The 21,322-nt window shown below is 36.6% G+C and overlaps 1 protein-coding gene across 1 annotated transcript; it reads right to left on the reverse strand.

Annotated features, from left to right (window-relative positions):
• Window positions 1-314: 314 nt before the first annotated feature.
• Window positions 315-19,950, reverse strand: LOC146161587 (solute carrier organic anion transporter family member 4C1-like). The gene is made up of 8 exons (XM_083385197.1): window positions 19,686-19,950; window positions 18,553-18,723; window positions 3,934-4,170; window positions 2,980-3,172; window positions 2,285-2,444; window positions 1,637-1,818; window positions 1,007-1,212; window positions 315-472 (listed from the first exon to the last, which is right to left on the reverse strand). The coding sequence occupies exons 1-8, from the start codon at window positions 19,948-19,950 to the stop codon at window positions 315-317; spliced, it is 1,572 nt and encodes a 523-aa protein (XP_083241323.1).
• Window positions 19,951-21,322: the final 1,372 nt, after the last annotated feature.

A 21,322-nucleotide genomic window follows, 5' to 3' on the forward strand; every position in this document is an offset into this window, starting at 1 on the left:
ATAATTTGCGCAATTTTGAATCTCGGGATGATTTTTTAACAATGCAAAAATAGGCAAACAGGTATAGGAACTTGAAAACGATTTTTGAGGCTTTCAAGTGAGGTATATATACTTTTAGTATGAAATATTCAACATATAATCTCTTGTCGTTGTCACAGGAAAAATCACTTCCAATAATACAACAAACACAAGTGCTTAAAAACACCACATTTCGCATAACATTGTGCACATGACATTATGGGATTCAGATAGCGGTCGCGTTATATCCGACGACAATACGTATATTTCCCTAAAAACAGATAGTGGAAAAATCTCTATTTAAGTTGATATTTCTGTGATCTCGAGTGCGCGTTCACATGCTGTTTCATTTCGCTGGTATCAGTTTTTTCTGAAACATTCGGAACTTTCTGTTGTTCGTAAAACAAAGATCCCCACGAGAAAAAGCAACCGGCCAAAAACTGGGTGACCATGCCTGAAATACAATTTTAACACTTTAGAAATACAGGTGTTGGTATATTTTATGAAAAAATAACAGTAATAGGTAGGCGCTGAGTATGCAATAGTTACAACTATGTGTTGTGCTACATTACATGTTTTTCTAATATATATATAATGTCTTGTTATAAATTTGACATATTTGGGCTCAAATTAGGTTATCGAAAAGACAAACCTTAGTTTATCAATTGTCATTGAAATGGCTAGCAATTGATTTCCAGAGATTATTCAAAAATTGAGATCGAGCACTTCAGGTGTTTTAAATCATTTAAATTGACCTAATTTGGAGTTAACAGCGCTAGAATCTCATAGCAAGCTCCTTCCCAGCCTTACCTTGAATTAAAATTGAAGATACGCTTTTTAGATCATTCGGTTTTACGGAATCAACCCTCGCAACAATACTAATAAGTTTAACCCCTAAAAAGCTTTTTCGTTCCGATTGATTACTTAAATATACACTGAAGATACAAGATATTCGCATAACGCCTGTATCTGTTGGGTCAATACTTACAAAACACGGCGAAGCCCAAGGCTAGACCTCGGTTGTCGTACATGATGCACGAAGTCCTAATGCCGTCACACTGCCGGGTTTGCCAGAACAAGCAAGTTGAGTCGATAATTGCTCCAAACACCAGAGGTGCTGGGATCATACCGACTGCAAGCGCAAGAAGCCAGAATATGCCGATCGCGAACGAACGGGTCGATTCGGGCACCACCCTATGAAATTACAGTGAGTTGTGTAAACAACAGCTTAACATAAGTAAGAAGAGAAGTGAAACTCAAGAGTTAAAAGATCACCGTATAGCGGTATTACATTATTGTTTTAATCAACATATATTTAGTCTTGGTGGTCTTAAAAAAATTTTAAGATTAAACAAATATAAAGTTAGAAAAATTATAGCTAACATTTATCTGTTAAGGAATATTTGTTCAAAACTCTCTCAGAGCAAAGCTGATATGATCGAATTTGTTTCAGTAGTAAATCTTAAGCTCAAAATATTATTGGTTCTTCTAATGCTAATTAATGATATCAGTAACAAATTCTAGATTTTTGTTGTAGGTGTTTTACTTAACATTACGGTCTTTATCAAGCTAAGGGTGTCGTTTGAGAAATCACTACAACAGGCGTACCTCGCTTTACCTGAATAACGCCACCATCATCGGGGTGACAGACAACATGGTGAAAAATATTCCGAAGGACATGACGGCCAGAAAAACGCCGACTGTGACGCATCCATCAGCTGATGCGGAAGCTGGTATTGGACACGCTCCAATTGTGGCTGATTGGGGACTTGACAGAATACAGGAACAGTTGCCGAAAGACTGCAAAGATAATTTCTAAATTGAAGCTGTTGGCTATTTAGTTGTGCTTTAAAACTTTAACTTTAATTAACCTAAGTAGTCACTGTATTTGTATAATTTGCCTCGCCGTATTGTACGGGGCAATTATGACCAGTTTGGTATAGCCTGTCACTTCTATAATGTCATGGTGAGACTACCTTTCCCCAGCCTTGCCTTGGTAGCACGGAAAACTTTACAAAGGCTGCTATTTTCGGTAAGCATTTTGAAAGGAACTCGGTGTACTATTAATAAGTGTGCTTTATTGTTGGGTATTGCTGCATCGAAAGGACAAGGTTACATCTACACATCTCTATGGAGTTTTTTGTTTTACATTTAATTACCAATTATTTTAGTATTTTTAAATGTGGTACCCTTTGAGATGCTTGACTGCTGCGTCATTAATAACTTCTCTACGCCTCTTTACCATTTTTAGAATTAGCCAACCTACCGGTTTTTCCCCAAGTGTTAGATTATAACTGCAGCCAGCGTGACAGCCGCTGAAGTAAGTGATGTTGTCCGAGCCGCAGACAGGAACGTAGAACTCCTCCTGGCAAGCACAGTCCTCGTTGCAAGTTGACACCAAGCTCCCCATCGCAGTAATGGAGTTACTGCGAAGCCCAAAAATTAAACATTTATGTTTCCACTTTCTTCGGGTAAGCTAGATACGCGTTGAAAAATTACACGAAAATGGGGAGCAATTACATTAAGTGGGATTCAAATTTGCACGAAAGAGGTACATGGTAAATTAAAAATTTTTGAAATTACCAAAATGACAGACATCAAACTAAGGCGAACATCACTGGCGCCAATAAAGCGAAGGGGCTCTGTTGAGTCACATATTTTAACAAAATTATAGATTTGTTACTCGAATGATTAAAACTAGTACCAGGGGGTTTTATTGCTTTCAATATATTACGTCCAGGGGTGTTTATATTGCTTACAATATTTAGGTTTGGGTGCGATTTAGCGTTTGGGCGGGTCATGCATCATTGTTTTATTTCTCCGTTGTTCTAACATTTAAGTTAACTTTTCAAAACGACAAGTTGGAAATAAATAAATTACAATCAAGTATAAAGGTCGTGGTGTGGAAGTAGCAAATCTTTAAGTTACCGGTTCTTCCGATGTATAGATATTGCCGCTGACCTTTCATAGGGAGCAGTTATCCCGGCTACCGACTCCTCGCCACAGATTCCGAAGCAAATCGAGCACAGGGCCACGGCGAGAAAAACGCAAACGGCGTTGAACCTCAGAATCGTGCGGATGCTCATTTCAGTTTTGCTCACCAGAATGCTGGCAACAATGTGGGCCAGAACGCCGGCAGGAGGCAAAACCGAACCTGTGTTTCAACATCGGTCGAATTAGGCTCAGGCCTCAGTATTTGTTTAATGGCAATTCAATTTTCGCGTTGGGCCACTTGCTGTAAAGAAAGGGGAAAGATAAATAGTCAGGCTTGTGGTGACTTGAGTCACCGACTTGTTTTGGCACATACATTTTTGTTTATTTTAACAGATTTCTAGTCATTTGAAAAAGAAATGTATTTTGCCACAAAATAGGGCATCATCAGTTTCCCCCCCAAAAAAACGAATAAAACAAAGTTGCATTGTTTGTTGTTTTTCCTAGAGACTGAAGACGCCAAAATAACTTATTTTGCTCGAATTTTTTTCTATTTTTTTATGAGTGGTGCAACAAAACATAGTTGTGGTTATATAAATCCAGGCAACGTGTGTAGTTTAGGAGAAATTAGTAAAACTATACTAACAAAGGGAAATTCACATGATATCTGGAACAGTAAAAAAAAATAGTATATAGTGTTGTCCCAAGCTTCAACCCGCCAGTGAAATTAAAAGATGCACGGCATCTCACAATCAATATATTCGCGGCATTGGTCCTTAGCTAGAACCCTGAGTTTAAATTAGGTCTAAAGGTACAAATTAAAAAACTTCTCTGGTAATTTTAATTCTTTACCAACGTTTCGGCCACCTATGCAGGCCGCCTTCGTCAGGGTGAATGACACTGAAAGACCTCTAAATATCCGAACAACATTTAAATGCTGAAAAAAAAAATGCAACGATAAATATTTATTGCAACTCCCGACACCTGAAAGTATGGCGGCGTCGGCCGCTGTCAGGAAAAACTCGTTTTCGATTAACTTGGCCGTGAATGACGTCACGCCCTTGAAACAGAATTGCGTGAAGACGCCTCCCAACACGATCATGACGTAGGTGCGGTTACGCATGAGCGTGCGTAAACTCGAGATGACGTCATTTGGCGATTTGTCGTCGCCTTCGTCATTTTGAACTTCGGAAATCTGATTTCGTAGAATTTTCTTTGTTGCTAAAAAAAATAACAAAGAACGGTGTCTTAAGGTAACTTCAGGTTAAACATTTGTCAATTATAATCAAATAACCTTGCAAACATCGTCACCAATACTACAGTTACAGTATATACATCCCGGATACCTAAAATTTAAAACATATTGCACACGCTTTGATATAGCTACGATATGAAAAGTATTATTGCTTCATTCCCTTATAAACTCGGTGTACTCCTTATGTATAAAGCTTATACTATTCTATAACACTATTTGATTTATGTAGAAAGCATTCTATTTCACGTCTAAATCCAATGTAGGTATTTCTGCGTTCGCCTCTATTCAGTTTCTCAAACAATCAGTGATTGAAAAATGATAGAAATAGGATATAATAGTACGCATCTTTTTTTCGATAAAGGGTTTAGCCCAAGTCTTTAAAGACGCTGATTCAGTTAGCTAACGCTATACACTAGCAAGATTTGCAATGTTGTAAACAAGACTTTTTAAAATGACCAAGCCCAAGTCAAGTCATTTTCACACCAAAACAAAAAATGTTAGTCAAAGTTATTAGTTACGCAAGTCATTTTAAGCCACAGATTGGCATCGAAATTGACATTAAACATCATAAATGTTGAACACGTTCGATTCTAACAAATAATTCGCACATCAGAAATACGGAAACAAGGTAAACTAGACGGGGGTGCGGTTGTTGTATATTTTGTCAGGGGATATATTTTCAGGGCTTAGTGTTTATTTTCAATTTTTACTTTATTTTAATTTTTTTTTTTTTTTTTTTTTTTTAATATTTTGTATTGTGTACTTTATATTATATATTTTGTTTTTCATTTTCCTTAACTTGTTTCTGCAAGCAAAAACAGATATGGGCCGAAAACTTCCCCACTTAAAATATGCCTTTGATGCGAAAGGGGTTCAAATATGGCGTAGAATTTGGGGAATGATCGAAACATATATTTGATAAATAGAATTTACTTAGATAATGCATATGGCTATTTTATTAAATTTTGACCAGCTTACGTGTTTGAAAATCAAATATTATCATTCTCTTAAAGACTAAAAATGGTTTAACGCCTATGGTTTGCTATACTTTTGCAAACTTTCACTAGGTAATTTTTTACCATAGCTTGGTCCGAGCAATCACTGTTAAAACAGGCTTTAAATCTGTCGTTTCAAACAATATGAAAAACACTATTACGTGCCTAATACGCAACCTATTAAATCGAAAGTTTTGCTAGATAAGTTTAGGCCTGATGTTGGTATGCTGGTTGGAGCAAGATGCACAACAGGTGCTAACAGAGAGGCGTAGACTGCCTTAAGATTTCGCATTTAAACTTGCGGCGGTAAATACACCCTATTGACACTTAATTATTAGGCGAAGCTTATCGCGAAGTAATTGGTCGCCCCAAAAAATGCTGACGCCGCATTTAAAGCAAGCATTATAAATGTGTCGCCGATATTCTGCCTTGAACATCCCTACTCGAAATGCTTCCCTCCGTTAATTGTACGGTGGGTGAAACTTTATTCACGGCCTTACCTCTTTGTGTATTACCGCGACAATGCGATGAAATACGATTTGGAGAATATTGGAAACATCGTTTTTGGAGAATATTTGCTATTTGCACCTGTTCTGTATGTTACTCCAATCCAACATATCTACACACAATTATAAGTTGTGTATAATAATATAATAACTTATGGCTTTGAAGCGAAGGGGGTTCAAATATGGCGTAGATTTTGGCAAATGATCGAAACATACATTTGATCAATAAAAATTTACGTAGATAATGCTTACGGCCATGTTATTACATTTTGGTCAGCTAACATGTTTAAAAAGTCAATATTTTCATTCTCTCTAAATGATTTAACGTCTATGGTTTGCTATACTTTTTCCAACTTTTACTGTGTAAATTTTTACCATGCCTTGGTCTGAGCAATCACTGTTGAAACAGAGTTTAAATCTGTAGTTTTGAGCAATATGCAAACACGTTTATGTGCCTAATAAGCCACGTTTTATATTGAAAGTTTTGCCGATTTAAATCCAATAAACGCAAGATTTATTTATTTATGACGCCATGTTATGACGTAGCTTTGTAACGTCGTCGTTAAGAATGCGTTAAACTTAAGCTTTTTGTTGTTGCGGCCCTTGTATAATTATATTTGCTTAGACCTGGTGTTGATATGTTTGAATGGTGCAACAATTACAACATGTGCTAACAGAGATGTGTACACTGCCTGTAGGATTCGCATTTAAATTTGCGGTGGTAAAATATTTTGTGTTGTAAGAGCAATAGGTTTTTTTACTTAGAGAGGCCTCTTTATGAAAGGCAAGTCGCATGTGCATAGTTTTACTAGGCAAGCCACTTCCAACACAAATGTTGCACGCGCGGGACAATAGGGCGCAGCAGGGATGCCAGCAGCCGCCTCGTCGCGACCCGAGCTGGACAAAGCAAGCGAATATGAACGAATTCTGTATGAAAGTTTTTCTGCTGCTAGATGGCTGTCGTTAGCTAGAAAGTGCTAAAACGCAATATTTCAGGTTTTTACCCCCCAAGCAAAGGCCCCTGGGAGTGCAGCCTCATAAACTTTTACAAAGCACCTACATACCACTCTACGCCATGTCTGAAAATTTGAAGGTTCTACGATGTCTACTTTTTCTATAAAGCTTCGGACAAAACTCGGTCTGAAACATACCATAGGAAACCATAGGAAACCATAGGAAACCAAAAAAGAACTAGACGGGGGTGCGGTTGTTGTATATTTTGTCAGGGGATATATTTTCAGGGCTTAGTGTTTATTTTTAATTTCTACTTTATTTTAATTTTTTTTTTTTTAATTTTTTTTTTAATATTTTGTATTGTGTACTTTATATTATATATTTTGTTTTTCATTTTCCTTAACTTGTTTCTGCAAGCAAAAACAGATATGGGCCGAAAACTTCCCCACTTAAAATATGCCTTTGATGCGAAAGTGGTTCAAATATGGCGTAGAATTTGGGGAATGATCGAAACATATATTTGATAAATAGAATTTACTTAGATAATGCATATGACTATTTTATTAAATTTTGACCAGCTTACGTGTTTGAAAATCAAATATTATCATTCTCTTAAAGACTAAAAATGGTTTAACGCCTATGGTTTGCTATACTTTTGCAAACTTTCACTAGGTAATTTTTTACCATAGCTTGGTCCGAGCAATCACTGTTAAAACAGGCTTTAAATCTGTCGTTTCAAACAATATGAAAAACACTATTACGTGCCTAATACGCAAACTATTAAATCGAAAGTTTTGCTAGATAAGTTTAGGCCTGATGGTGGTATGCTGGTTGGAGCAAGATGCACAACAGGTGCTAACAGAGAGGCGTAGACTGCCTTAAGATTTCGCATTTAAACTTGCGGCGGTAAATACACCCTATTGACACTTAATTATTAGGCGAAGCTTATCGCGAAGTAATTGGTCGCCCCAAAAAATGCTGACGCCGCATTTAAAGCAAGCATTATAAATGTGTCGCCGATATTCTGCCTTGAACATCCCTACTCGAAATGCTTCCCTCCGTTAATTGTACGGTGGGTGAAACTTTATTCACGGCCTTACCTCTTTGTGTATTACCGCGACAATACGATGAAATACGATTTGGAGAATATTGGAAACATCGTATTTGGAGAATATTTGCTATTTGCACCTGTTCTGTATGTTACTCCAATCCAACATATCTACACACAATTATAAGTTGTGTATAATAATATAATAACTTATGGCTTTGAAGCGAAGGGGGTTCAAATATGTCGTAGATTTTGGCAAATGATCGAAACATACATTTGATCAATAAAAATTTACGTAGATAATGCTTACGGCCATGTTATTACATTTTGGTCAGCTAGCATGTTTAAAAAGTCAATATTTTTATTCTCTCTAAATGATTTAACGTCTATGGTTTGCTATACTTTTTCCAACTTTTACTGTGTAAATTTTTACCATGCCTTGGTCTGAGCAATCACTGTTGAAACAGAGTTTAAATCTGTAGTTTTGAGCAATATGCAAACACGTTTATGTGCCTAATAAGCCACGTTTTATATTGAAAGTTTTGCCAATTTAAATCCAATAAACGCAAGATTTATTTATTTATGACGCCATGTTATGACGTAGCTTTGTAACGTCGTCGTTAAGAATGCGTTAAACTTAAGCTTTTTGTTGTTGCGGCCCTTGTATAATTATATTTGCTTAGACCTGGTGTTGATATGTTTGAATGGTGCAACAATTACAACATGTGCTAACAGAGATGTGTACACTGCCTGTAGGATTCGCATTTAAATTTGCGGTGGTAAAATATTTTGTGTTGTAAGAGCAATAGGTTTTTTGACTTAGAGAGGCCTCTTTATGAAAGGCAAGTCGCATGTGCATAGTTTTACTAGGCAAGCCACTTCCAACACAAATGTTGCACGCGCGGGACAATAGGGCGCAGCAGGGATGCCGGCAGCCGCCTCGTCGCGACGCGAGCTGGACAAAGCAAGCGAATATGAACGAATTCTGTATGAAAGTTTTTCTGCTGCTAGATGGCTGTCGTTAGCTACAAAGTGCTAAAACGCAATATTTCAGGTTTTTACCCCCCAAGCAAAGGCCCCTGGGAGTGCAGCCTCATAAACTTTTACAAAGCACCTACATACCACTCTACGCCATGTCTGAAAATTTGAAGGTTCTACGATGTCTACTTTTTCTATAAAGCTTCGGACAAAACTCGGTCTGAAACAAACCATAGGAAACCAAAAAAGAACTAGACGGGGGTGCGGTTGTTGTATATTTTGTCAGGGGGTATATTGTCAGGGCTTAGTGTTTATTTTTATTTAGTTTTAATTTTTTTTTGAAATTGATTTTATTTATTTTTTTTTTTTTTTTCAATTTTATTTTTCATATTCATTTTTTAATTTTTATTTTTTATTTTTTTTGTGTGTTTTTTATTTTTTTATTTTTTTTTTATTTAATATTTTTTTTATTTTACACTTTTTATTTTTTAATATTTTGTATTTTGTATTGTGTATTTTATATTATATATTTCATATTTTGTTTTTCATTTTCCTTAACTTGTTTCTGCAAGCAAAAACAGATATGGGCCGAAAACTTCCCCACTTTGATGCGAAAGGGGTTCAAATATGGCGTAGTATTTGGGGAATGATCTAAACATATATTTGATAAATAGAATTTGCGTAGATAATGTACATGGCCATTTTATTACATTTTGGCCAGAGCTTACGTGTTTGAAAACCAAATATTATCATTCTCCTCAAGACTTAAAATGGTTTAACGCCTATGGTTTGCAATACTTTTGAAAACTTTTACTCGGTAAATTTTTACCATGGCTTGGTCCGAGCAATCACTGTTAAAACAGACTTTAAATCTGTAGTTTTAAACAATATGAAACACACTATTATGTGCCTAATACGCAAACTATTAAATCGAAAGTTTTGCTAGTTATTTAGGCCTGATATTGGTATGTTGGTTGGAGCAACATGCACAACAGGTGCTAACAGAGAGGCGTACACTGCCTTAAGATTTCGCATTTAAATTTGCGGCGGTAAATACACCCTATTGACACTTGATTATTAGGCGAAGCTTATCGCAAAGTAATTGGTCGCCCCAAAAAATGCTGACGCCGCATTTAAAGCAAGCATTATAAATGAGTCGCCGATATTCTGCTTTGAACATCTCTACTCGCAATGCTTCCCTCCGTTAATTGTACGGTGGGTGAAACTTTATTCACGGCCTTACCTCTTTGTGTATTACCGCAACAATACGATGAAATACGATTTGGAGAATATTGGAAAAATCGTATTTGGAAAATATTTGCTGTTTGCACCTGTATAGTATGTTACTCCAATCCAACATATCAACACACAATTTTAAGTTGTGTAGGCCTGGTGTTGATATGTTGGATTAGAGTTGCCACCAGATTTCGCATTTAAATTTGCGGCGCCTTTGATGCGAAAGGGGTTCAAATATGGCGTAGAATTTGGGGAATGATCGAAACATATATTTGATAAATAGAATTTACTTAGATAATGCATATGGCTATTTTATTAAATTTTGACCAGCTTACGTGTTTGAAAATCAAATATTATCATTCTCTTAAAGACTAAAAATGGTTTAACGCCTATGGTTTGCTATACTTTTGCAAACTTTCACTAGGTAATTTTTTACCATAGCTTGGTCCGAGCAATCACTGTTAAAACAGGCTTTAAATCTGTCGTTTCAAACAATATGAAAAACACTATTACGTGCCTAATACGCAAACTATTAAATCGAAAGTTTTGCTAGATAAGTTTAGGCCTGATGTTGGTATGCTGGTTGGAGCAAGATGCACAACAGGTGCTAACAGAGAGGCGTAGACTGCCTTAAGATTTCGCATTTAAACTTGCGGCGGTAAATACACCCTATTGACACTTAATTATTAGGCGAAGCTTATCGCGAAGTAATTGGTCGCCCCCAAAAATGCTGACGCCGCATTTAAAGCAAGCATTATAAATGTGTCGCCGATATTCTGCCTTGAACATCCCTACTCGAAATGCTTCCCTCCGTTAATTGTACGGTGGGTGAAACTTTATTCACGGCCTTACCTCTTTGTGTATTACCGCGACAATACGATGAAATACGATTTGGAGAATATTGGAAACATCGTATTTGGAGAATATTTGCTATTTGCACCTGTTCTGTATGTTACTCCAATCCAACATATCTACACACAATTATAAGTTGTGTATAATAATATAATAACTTATGGCTTTGAAGCGAAGGGGGTTCAAATATGGCGTAGATTTTGGCAAATGATCGAAACATACATTTGATCAATAAAAATTTACGTAGATAATGCTTACGGCCATGTTATCACATTTTGGTCAGCTAGCATGTTTAAAAAGTCAATATTTTCATTCTCTCTAAATGATTTAACGTCTATGGTTTGCTATACTTTTTCCAACTTTTACTGTGTAAATTTTTACCATGCCTTGGTCTGAGCAATCACTGTTGAAACAGAGTTTAAATCTGTAGTTTTGAGCAATATGCAAACACGTTTATGTGCCTAATAAGCCACGTTTTATATTGAAAGTTTTGCCAATTTAAATCCAATAAACGCAAGATTTATTTATTTATGACGCCATGTTATGACGTAGCTTTGTAACGTCGTCGTTAAGAATGCGTTAAACTTAAGCTTTTTGTTGTTGCGGCCCTTGTATAATTATATTTGCTTAGACCTGGTGTTGATATGTTTGAATGGTGCAACAATTACAACATGTGCTAACAGAGATGTGTACACTGCCTGTAGGATTCGCATTTAAATTTGCGGTGGTAAAATATTTTGTGTTGTAAGAGCAATAGGTTTTTTTACTTAGAGAGGCCTCTTTATGAAAGGCAAGTCGCATGTGCATAGTTTTACTAGGCAAGCCACTTCCAACACAAATGTTGCACGCGCGGGACAATAGGGCGCAGCAGGGATGCCAGCAGCCGCCTCGTCGCGACGCGAGCTGGACAAAGCAAGCGAATATGAACGAATTCTGTATGAAAGTTTTTCTGCTGCTAGATGGCTGTCGTTAGCTACAAAGTGCTAAAACGCAATATTTCAGGTTTTTACCCCCCAAGCAAAGGCCCCTGGGAGTGCAGCCTCATAAACTTTTACAAAGCACCTACATACCACTCTACGCCATGTCTGAAAATTTGAAGGTTCTACGATGTCTACTTTTTCTATAAAGCTTCGGACAAAACTCGGTCTGAAACAAACCATAGGAAACCAAAAAAGAACTAGACGGGGGTGCGGTTGTTGTATATTTTGTCAGGGGGTATATTGTCAGGGCTTAGTGTTTATTTTTATTTAGTTTTAATTTTTTTTTGAAATTGATTTTATTTATTTTTTTTTTTTTTTTCAATTTTATTTTTCATATTCATTTTTTAATTTTTATTTTTTATTTTTTTTGTGTGTTTTTTATTTTTTTATTTTTTTTTTATTTAATATTTTTTTTATTTTACACTTTTTATTTTTTAATATTTTGTATTTTGTATTGTGTATTTTATATTATATATTTCATATTTTGTTTTTCATTTTCCTTAACTTGTTTCTGCAAGCAAAAACAGATATGGGCCGAAAACTTCCCCACTTTGATGCGAAAGGGGTTCAAATATGGCGTAGTATTTGGGGAATGATCTAAACATATATTTGATAAATAGAATTTGCGTAGATAATGTACATGGCCATTTTATTACATTTTGGCCAGAGCTTACGTGTTTGAAAACCAAATATTATCATTCTCCTCAAGACTTAAAATGGTTTAACGCCTATGGTTTGCAATACTTTTGAAAACTTTTACTCGGTAAATTTTTACCATGGCTTGGTCCGAGCAATCACTGTTAAAACAGACTTTAAATCTGTAGTTTTAAACAATATGAAACACACTATTATGTGCCTAATACGCAAACTATTAAATCGAAAGTTTTGCTAGTTATTTAGGCCTGATATTGGTATGTTGGTTGGAGCAACATGCACAACAGGTGCTAACAGAGAGGCGTACACTGCCTTAAGATTTCGCATTTAAATTTGCGGCGGTAAATACACCCTATTGACACTTGATTATTAGGCGAAGCTTATCGCAAAGTAATTGGTCGCCCCAAAAAATGCTGACGCCGCATTTAAAGCAAGCATTATAAATGAGTCGCCGATATTCTGCTTTGAACATCTCTACTCGCAATGCTTCCCTCCGTTAATTGTACGGTGGGTGAAACTTTATTCACGGCCTTACCTCTTTGTGTATTACCGCAACAATACGATGAAATACGATTTGGAGAATATTGGAAAAATCGTATTTGGAAAATATTTGCTGTTTGCACCTGTATAGTATGTTACTCCAATCCAACATATCAACACACAATTTTAAGTTGTGTAGGCCTGGTGTTGATATGTTGGATTAGAGTTGCCACCAGATTTCGCATTTAAATTTGCGGCGCCTTTGATGCGAAAGGGGTTCAAATATGGCGTAGAATTTGGGGAATGATCGAAACATATATTTGATAAATAGAATTTACTTAGATAATGCATATGGCTATTTTATTAAATTTTGACCAGCTTACGTGTTTGAAAATCAAATATTATCATTCTCTTAAAGACTAAAAATGGTTTAACGCCTATGGTTTGCTATACTTTTGCAAACTTTCACTAGGTAATTTTTTACCATAGCTTGGTCCGAGCAATCACTGTTAAAACAGGCTTTAAATCTGTCGTTTCAAACAATATGAAAAACACTATTACGTGCCTAATACGCAAACTATTAAATCGAAAGTTTTGCTAGATAAGTTTAGGCCTGATGTTGGTATGCTGGTTGGAGCAAGATGCACAACAGGTGCTAACAGAGAGGCGTAGACTGCCTTAAGATTTCGCATTTAAACTTGCGGCGGTAAATACACCCTATTGACACTTAATTATTAGGCGAAGCTTATCGCGAAGTAATTGGTCGCCCCCAAAAATGCTGACGCCGCATTTAAAGCAAGCATTATAAATGTGTCGCCGATATTCTGCCTTGAACATCCCTACTCGAAATGCTTCCCTCCGTTAATTGTACGGTGGGTGAAACTTTATTCACGGCCTTACCTCTTTGTGTATTACCGCGACAATACGATGAAATACGATTTGGAGAATATTGGAAACATCGTATTTGGAGAATATTTGCTATTTGCACCTGTTCTGTATGTTACTCCAATCCAACATATCTACACACAATTATAAGTTGTGTATAATAATATAATAACTTATGGCTTTGAAGCGAAGGGGGTTCAAATATGGCGTAGATTTTGGCAAATGATCGAAACATACATTTGATCAATAAAAATTTACGTAGATAATGCTTACGGCCATGTTATCACATTTTGGTCAGCTAGCATGTTTAAAAAGTCAATATTTTCATTCTCTCTAAATGATTTAACGTCTATGGTTTGCTATACTTTTTCCAACTTTTACTGTGTAAATTTTTACCATGCCTTGGTCTGAGCAATCACTGTTGAAACAGAGTTTAAATCTGTAGTTTTGAGCAATATGCAAACACGTTTATGTGCCTAATAAGCCACGTTTTATATTGAAAGTTTTGCCAATTTAAATCCAATAAACGCAAGATTTATTTATTTATGACGCCATGTTATGACGTAGCTTTGTAACGTCGTCGTTAAGAATGCGTTAAACTTAAGCTTTTTGTTGTTGCGGCCCTTGTATAATTATATTTGCTTAGACCTGGTGTTGATATGTTTGAATGGTGCAACAATTACAACATGTGCTAACAGAGATGTGTACACTGCCTGTAGGATTCGCATTTAAATTTGCGGTGGTAAAATATTTTGTGTTGTAAGAGCAATAGGTTTTTTTACTTAGAGAGGCCTCTTTATGAAAGGCAAGTCGCATGTGCATAGTTTTACTAGGCAAGCCACTTCCAACACAAATGTTGCACGCGCGGGACAATAGGGCGCAGCAGGGATGCCAGCAGCCGCCTCGTCGCGACGCGAGCTGGACAAAGCAAGCGAATATGAACGAATTCTGTATGAAAGTTTTTCTGCTGCTAGATGGCTGTCGTTAGCTACAAAGTGCTAAAACGCAATATTTCAGGTTTTTACCCCCCAAGCAAAGGCCCCTGGGAGTGCAGCCTCATAAACTTTTACAAAGCACCTACATACCACTCTACGCCATGTCTGAAAATTTGAAGGTTCTACGATGTCTACTTTTTCTATAAAGCTTCGGACAAAAGTCGGTCTGAAACAAACCATAGGAAACCATAGGAAACCATAGGAAACCAAAAAAGAATAATAACGGCAAAAACAAGATATGTCCCGAAAATAAATTTTCGGCCCATATAATAACGGCAAAAACAAGATATGTCCCGAAAATAAATTTTCGGCCCATATAATAACGGCAAAAACAAGATATGTCCCGAAAATAAATTTTCGGCCCATATAATTGCAAGTTAACAAAGATTACATTTAATAATTGTCTAAAATATCCCAATTTGCTAAAAAGTATTCAATTAAAGCGTCTTGACATGCGTCAAGTCATCTGTGTAAATGATTTTAGTCTAAGTTAAGTGATTTGTCCGAATGACTTAAGTCAAGTTATTTTACCTAAAAGTCGTAAGTCTAATCAAGTTAAGCTGAAACACTTTAGAAAAGTAAGGATCTCCCGCGGACAATAAAATGTAAAAGAAAGATTCTTGTCTTCGTATCCAAAGATGAAAAAAAAAATACTTTTTCTGAAAGATTTTAAGAAATGATTTTATGTTTTATCTGTTTTGATAAATAAACAGTCTAAGATCTAATCAAGTTATTTAAAAATAGTGACCTTAAGTCAAGTTAACGACTTAAGTCATTACAACACTAGCATAGTGTAAATAAACTTAAGTGGTGACAAGTCACGTTAATCAAAACAAAACTTACTTGGCATAGTTTTCGGAAATCCCATGAGCGGTACGGCAACCACTATGCAAATTGCCGCCACAATTAGGGGGGTTACCCACCAAGCACCCACCCATCGTGTATCAGTGTTCTCAAGTGGAGTGCTGGAATTAGAAAAAGCAGATTATGAAACGCTTCATTTAATAGTTGTCAACACTAGGAAGGTCCGATTCTTGGTATTTTAATCCCATACCGAAACCGATAATTTGGGGAAAAACCATCGCCACCCGATCGGCTACAAAACGATTTCATTACCAAAGTGAAATGAGCAAACTGAACAAAAAAGTGATAGGTGTTGTGTTTACCTTGTTAAGTTGAAAATTAACGTTAATTCGCAAAAAATGCCATAATGCACATACAATTTACTATAGGCTTCTGGTATGGGCTCTGATCTGATTATGTCGTTAATCCCTAAGGTGAACGCCGTTTTGACTGCACGATGTAGCCCAAAGACATAGATATAATAAGTTAGTTGTATGCGGTCAGTTCCAACATATGAGATCCCTCGCGCAAAAAGTTCGATCTTCGGGATAAGTTGCGCTACGTTACATTAATAGACACGTCTTTACTTTTGTTCCAAATTTTCGAAGCAAAATTAAAGCCGTCACCTCGTTTGCTTATACAGGTGTCTAGTCCTATACTAACTTTTTCAGTAATTAATAATTGCTACAATATACAATACCTCGATAGTTTATCGAAATCGACAAAATAATCTCGTAGAATTACTCCTCCGAAAACATATCCGATGATGGGCCCGATAAAAGTTCCACAGTTAAGAATTCCTGAACAAACGAAGATGAAGAGAATAAGTTGGACTTTTAATTAAGTCTAGAACGTTTTGTAATTACGTGACACAACATTCTTAGCGCGATTTTTATGACGTGATTGTCGCTTCGAAAAAAACGCTTGCACAAACGTCGTAAAACATGTGTCCTAAATTAAAAATTTTGCTTGTAATTTTGTAATTGTATATTAAGTGTTAAGTCACTGTTTTAAAATAATATGACTGGGATTAAATATTTTTGCCGACACTTTGACACTTCACTTGACTTGAGTCATTTTAGAAAATGTAAATAACTTACATTAATCCTAATAAAATGTTTAATTTTTAGACGTAAACTTCTCCTTGCCATTAGTTTTGTTTGTTGTTTAATGTGCGAAATATTGCTTCAATTAGGGTGAATTTAATAAATTTAAACAGTTTACATTTATCTGTGATGCCAATGACTTGACATTGAATTGACTTACGACTTGGACGGGAACTAGTTAACATATAACGTGGAGTAAAACTTAACTTGTTGTTTAAAGAAAAAAATAAGTAATTTGTAAAAATAAGTAATTTTGTAAATATTTCTCAAATGACTTGAATGGGAGCTAAGTCATTTTAAAATTACTTGTTTAAGGCACTGGATCAACTTGAGAGATGGCCATCATATCGTAGAGACTCTAGAAATTTTGATGGACTTGGCGTAAACTAAATTTTAAACAGCAATTCATATATCCAATTCGAAACACGAGATGGAATTCTCAATTCTCGCGAAGTTGTAATCTTGCAATCAGCTTAAGTTCTTTAGAGTAATATCAACAAGCAGCATAGTTTACTAAAAGATTAAGTGCATTAGTGCTTAAGTTGTTTGGAGTAATAATCAAAATGACTTGTTTATGTGCGTAATACTGGCACACACTTAAGCGTCTTAAACCATTGCTTAGATACAACCCAACCTAACCGGGTGAATAGTTAATGGTTTATAAGATGTCATAAACGTCACATTTCTATTATCGTAGACTCACACACGCAAAGTTTACTTTTACAGGAGCCCTTATTTTTTTGAGTGGTGTAAGTCCAAAGATTTTCTTAACGAAACGAATTAAAATTTCGGAAAAAAAACGTCACCAAGTCACTTTCTAACGTCGCAAAAAACAAGTGACCTTAGGAAACCTGAGGTTGTCGCTTGATTCGCTGCACAAATATGCAACGGAAAACCTACTTTAAATACATTAAAGGAAAAGGCGGGCCGAATTGACAAGAAAAAAGGCAATGGCCTGTTAAAAATAGAAATTTTTTTAACCGACTTAAAGTACCTAAAAAGATTATTTTACCGGAATGGCGTTCCGGCAGCAAATTTGTTTTACCAAAAATCGTTTTTCTTCTTAATCAGGATTGTAGCGAAAGCAAGGCAAGGTCGAAAAACTATAGCCTGCGGTGAGGATTGAACTTGCGACCTTTGTAATCTGGGGATCATAGCTATACCGAATAAGCTATACGTATGAACAATAGTAGATGGTAGAGGAACGATCATAACCCCGTTTCCTGCTGCATCCTGTTCGTACATGCACCGTCATGGTAAGGGGATCAGCAGCCCGGATCAAGCAACTGAATGAAACCGATATATAACACTGATGATGATATTTGGTGTTTTATTTCAAAATTGATACCCCTATTTTGGGGACAAAGTAGCACTTTCCCGTTATAGGCGAAATTGATCAAATAGATTAGTGCAAAAGTGGCGATTTTCATATTAGATCGTTGATTGCATTAGTGTTGGGCAGTGTTGTAATGACTTAAGTCAATGACATGACTTGATACGCTTATTGCAATAGTTTAAGGTTTGATTTTTTATCAATGACTTGGCTTGAACTTGACTTGTTCTAGTAATGAACTGACTGGTCCTTGACTAGGGTAACTAATAACTTTGAATGGGTCTTTTATTTTTTAAAAAGACTTGACCTGGACTAAAATTATTTTACAATTGACTTGACTGGGAATTTGGTCATTTCAAAATGACTTGTATACAACACTGGTTATAGGATGCACATGACATCACTATAATGAGTATACCGTAGCCGCTGATAAGCAATATTTAGCAGGGCAAGACCTCAATATACACCCATCTGTATTCCTTGACTCAGTCGATATACGTTACCGATATAAATGGGCGCCCTCTTCCTGGACACGCTCTCGTTGACGTGGGCGTAACCTAGGGTCCAGAGAGGAGCGACTCCGCATCCCATGATCGTGTGTCCGACGAGGAGGAGCCAGAACATGGAGTCGAACTCGGCGCACTTCTTCGAAGGAGGTAGAGGAACACACAACGCTGTTGGAAAAAGTGAATAAGTGAATCATTAAGAGCAGAGCGCTGTTTTTGTTATCTTGGTAGGTATTTTTCCCTTCAGGCCAGTTTACACAGTTGCCGCTTCTTTTTTAACACATTTTTCATCCATTTTAAACGTTGAAATTATAAATCTTAAACTAAGGTTGCCTATTTTTTGAATAATGTAGGGTATTTCGATAAATAAAAGTTAACAATCATTCTTTTTATTTTTTCGTAAAGCCCAGGGTATTGTTTTCGTGTGGTCATTGCAACATTACATCTGCTAAGTTAAAATTAGCGCCAACTCAGGCTATATTATCACGCCGTGCCAACTTATAAAACTTATTAATTGCAATTTATTTTAAATTAAACTATTAATGCTGGTATTCAGAGCAATATGCCCATCTCTTTTATGTGCGGAATGCGACACGAATATCCATTTAAATTAAAAATGTTGCCAATGTAATCCAAATAAACACATTTCGCGCTTCGTTCGATTTGCCCATGAGTTTTCCCGAGAAAAACAAGTTTTTTTAAGATTAATTGTTTCATGACGTCTCGTCATAAGGCGTGACGTCATCCCTAAACCATTTCAGACCCAACCAATCAAATATCCTGGATCCGCCCTTAGTCAACGGCGCAATGGCCAATATCGTCGCAACGAAAAATTATTAAACATGTTTCCGGGAAACTATATAATTTATCGTTTAACTAGTGTAGCCTAATTGTTAAAAACTGTGAACATTGATTTAGGGCTGTTATACACCTTTATCATGATAAAACAAGCGCTCAAAAAACGCATTTGTGTAAACTAAATACAAAATGCCAAGAACAGAACGATATTGTACGCCTTGATTAGACCACGGACTGAAACCTTCTCTAAAGCCAAACAAGATTCAACTTTTCGCATTGGCGTATCTTTAAATAGGCAAACATGTGTATTGAGGGTTGCACGATGACCTAACCTGGCGCCCGATACTCTCCGTAGTGGTAAGGCGGCGTTAGGAAATGCGGAAGGGCGTATATTGCCGAGCCGAGGCCATACACGAGGCTGCCAATGGCCACAATCCTAGGCCGGTTCCGCCGGGCGCCCAGGTACCCGACGACGGCGCTGAGCAGACAGAAAGCCACCGAGAAGGAGGCGACGATGGCGGCCGACTGGGCGCTGCTGAAACCGAAGCGCAGCTCGAGTGGCGTTATGTTGATGCTTATTACTCCGGTGTTGGCCATTCCTGCAAAAAGTCGTACGCTGAGAGCCTTAGTTAATTTACAGCTTTTTGGCTAGTGGATTGCTCACTATGTAAGGGCCATTTGTTGGAGATACACACGCGCGGGGTTCAAGCGCCTCGATAAAAATGGATTCAATCAGCTGGTTGAAAAATAGTTATTAGGTTCTAGGGTGGGTCGTGGTATGATTTATTGACCTTTTGTGGTATACCAATAAGGCTTTCAGAATATCTACTAAATAGAATAGAATTGGTTAAAAATGAGGTATTACTTTCTTGGTAAGGGTGTAATAAGGCTTAACAGCTTTTTGAATATAGGTTCACATTTCGAGCATGTTAAACTAATTAATTTTTTAACGTAGAACCTTTAAACAAAAGTGGCTGACAAAAAAAGAGTTTTCAGCCAGCAAGTCATTGAGCTACTACCAGTAACACACAAATGCCTCCTTTATTTTTTTAAAAGTTTAGCAAAGTAAATGGATTTTAGTTTGCCCCATTTTTTTGGAGTTTTTCCGAAAATTTTTTACCAGGTTAATGGGTACCACGTATATACCCATTCACTTTACTGGGCTGGTTTTTAAAACGGTATTCATCGCCGAAAAAAGACTGCCATTGTCGTAAGATGTTACGATAATAATCGAAAATAGTCAGGTTAACTTGAAAAGGTACCCTTGTTGTGCCGGCGTTAGCTACTTAATCCTCGGTGGAAAAATTTAAAAGCTGGAAACCTACCGTTCGCAAGCACGTACACCATTGCAAATATGAGGAAAGCATTGGGATTGTTGATGTGCCGTAGACATTCCAATCTGATGTACCCAAAAAGCTTGTAGTCGCTCTCCTCAGTTATTGTTGCATCACTGCTGATTCGCATTCGCTTGTGTCCTTTTATTTTCATATTTGCCATGATGGCACCCTGTGAGAAATACAGAAAAGGACTTCAAACCGTTGATCGCATAAGGAAAGCTTTTAAACGGCCGTTCATATCATTTCAACCCCGGGCCTGTAGTCCAAATTAAACAAACTCAACTCCAGTTAGAAGCGGCCTCAAAATTTCAGTTTGGGAATGCATGAAATCTTAACAGATATTGCCAGCAAGTAATATCATAACGCGGCGTTATAAAACAGTTAATTTAAAAAAACGCCTGTTCTCCTCGAGCGATCTCGAGTAGAAATACTGTATAGGCGAGGTAAAAATTGAGTTTATTTGGATAAAATTAACCTAAAATTGTTATGGTCTAAATTAACTGAAATTGTGTTTGGTAGAGCTTATGATCTTTAGGCTGAATAAATTTACTTTACACGTACAAAAACATAGTAAAAAATAAAACTTACGCTAAGGGGAAAACAAATTGTCTATACATATAGTAAAAGTTGGC

Source organism: Ascidiella aspersa, chromosome 3, assembly GCF_963924565.1.
Source record: "Ascidiella aspersa chromosome 3, kaAscAspe10.2, whole genome shotgun sequence".
Lineage (NCBI taxonomy): Eukaryota > Metazoa > Chordata > Ascidiacea > Phlebobranchia > Ascidiidae > Ascidiella > Ascidiella aspersa.

Bases quoted from the DNA above. Each gene is read 5' to 3' on its own strand.
- LOC146161587 (XM_083385197.1), bottom strand. From the start codon at position 19,950: ATGGCCAACACCGGAGTAATAAGCATCAACATAACGCCACTCGAGCTG. The intron at 3,173-3,933 runs GTGTCGGGAGTT...GTTGAAACACAG, and splicing joins CGACGCCGCCATACTTTCAG to GTTCGGTTTTGCCTCCTGCC. The intron at 2,445-2,979 runs GTCAGCGGCAAT...TGGGCTTCGCAG, and splicing joins ATAACTGCTCCCTATGAAAG to TAACTCCATTACTGCGATGG.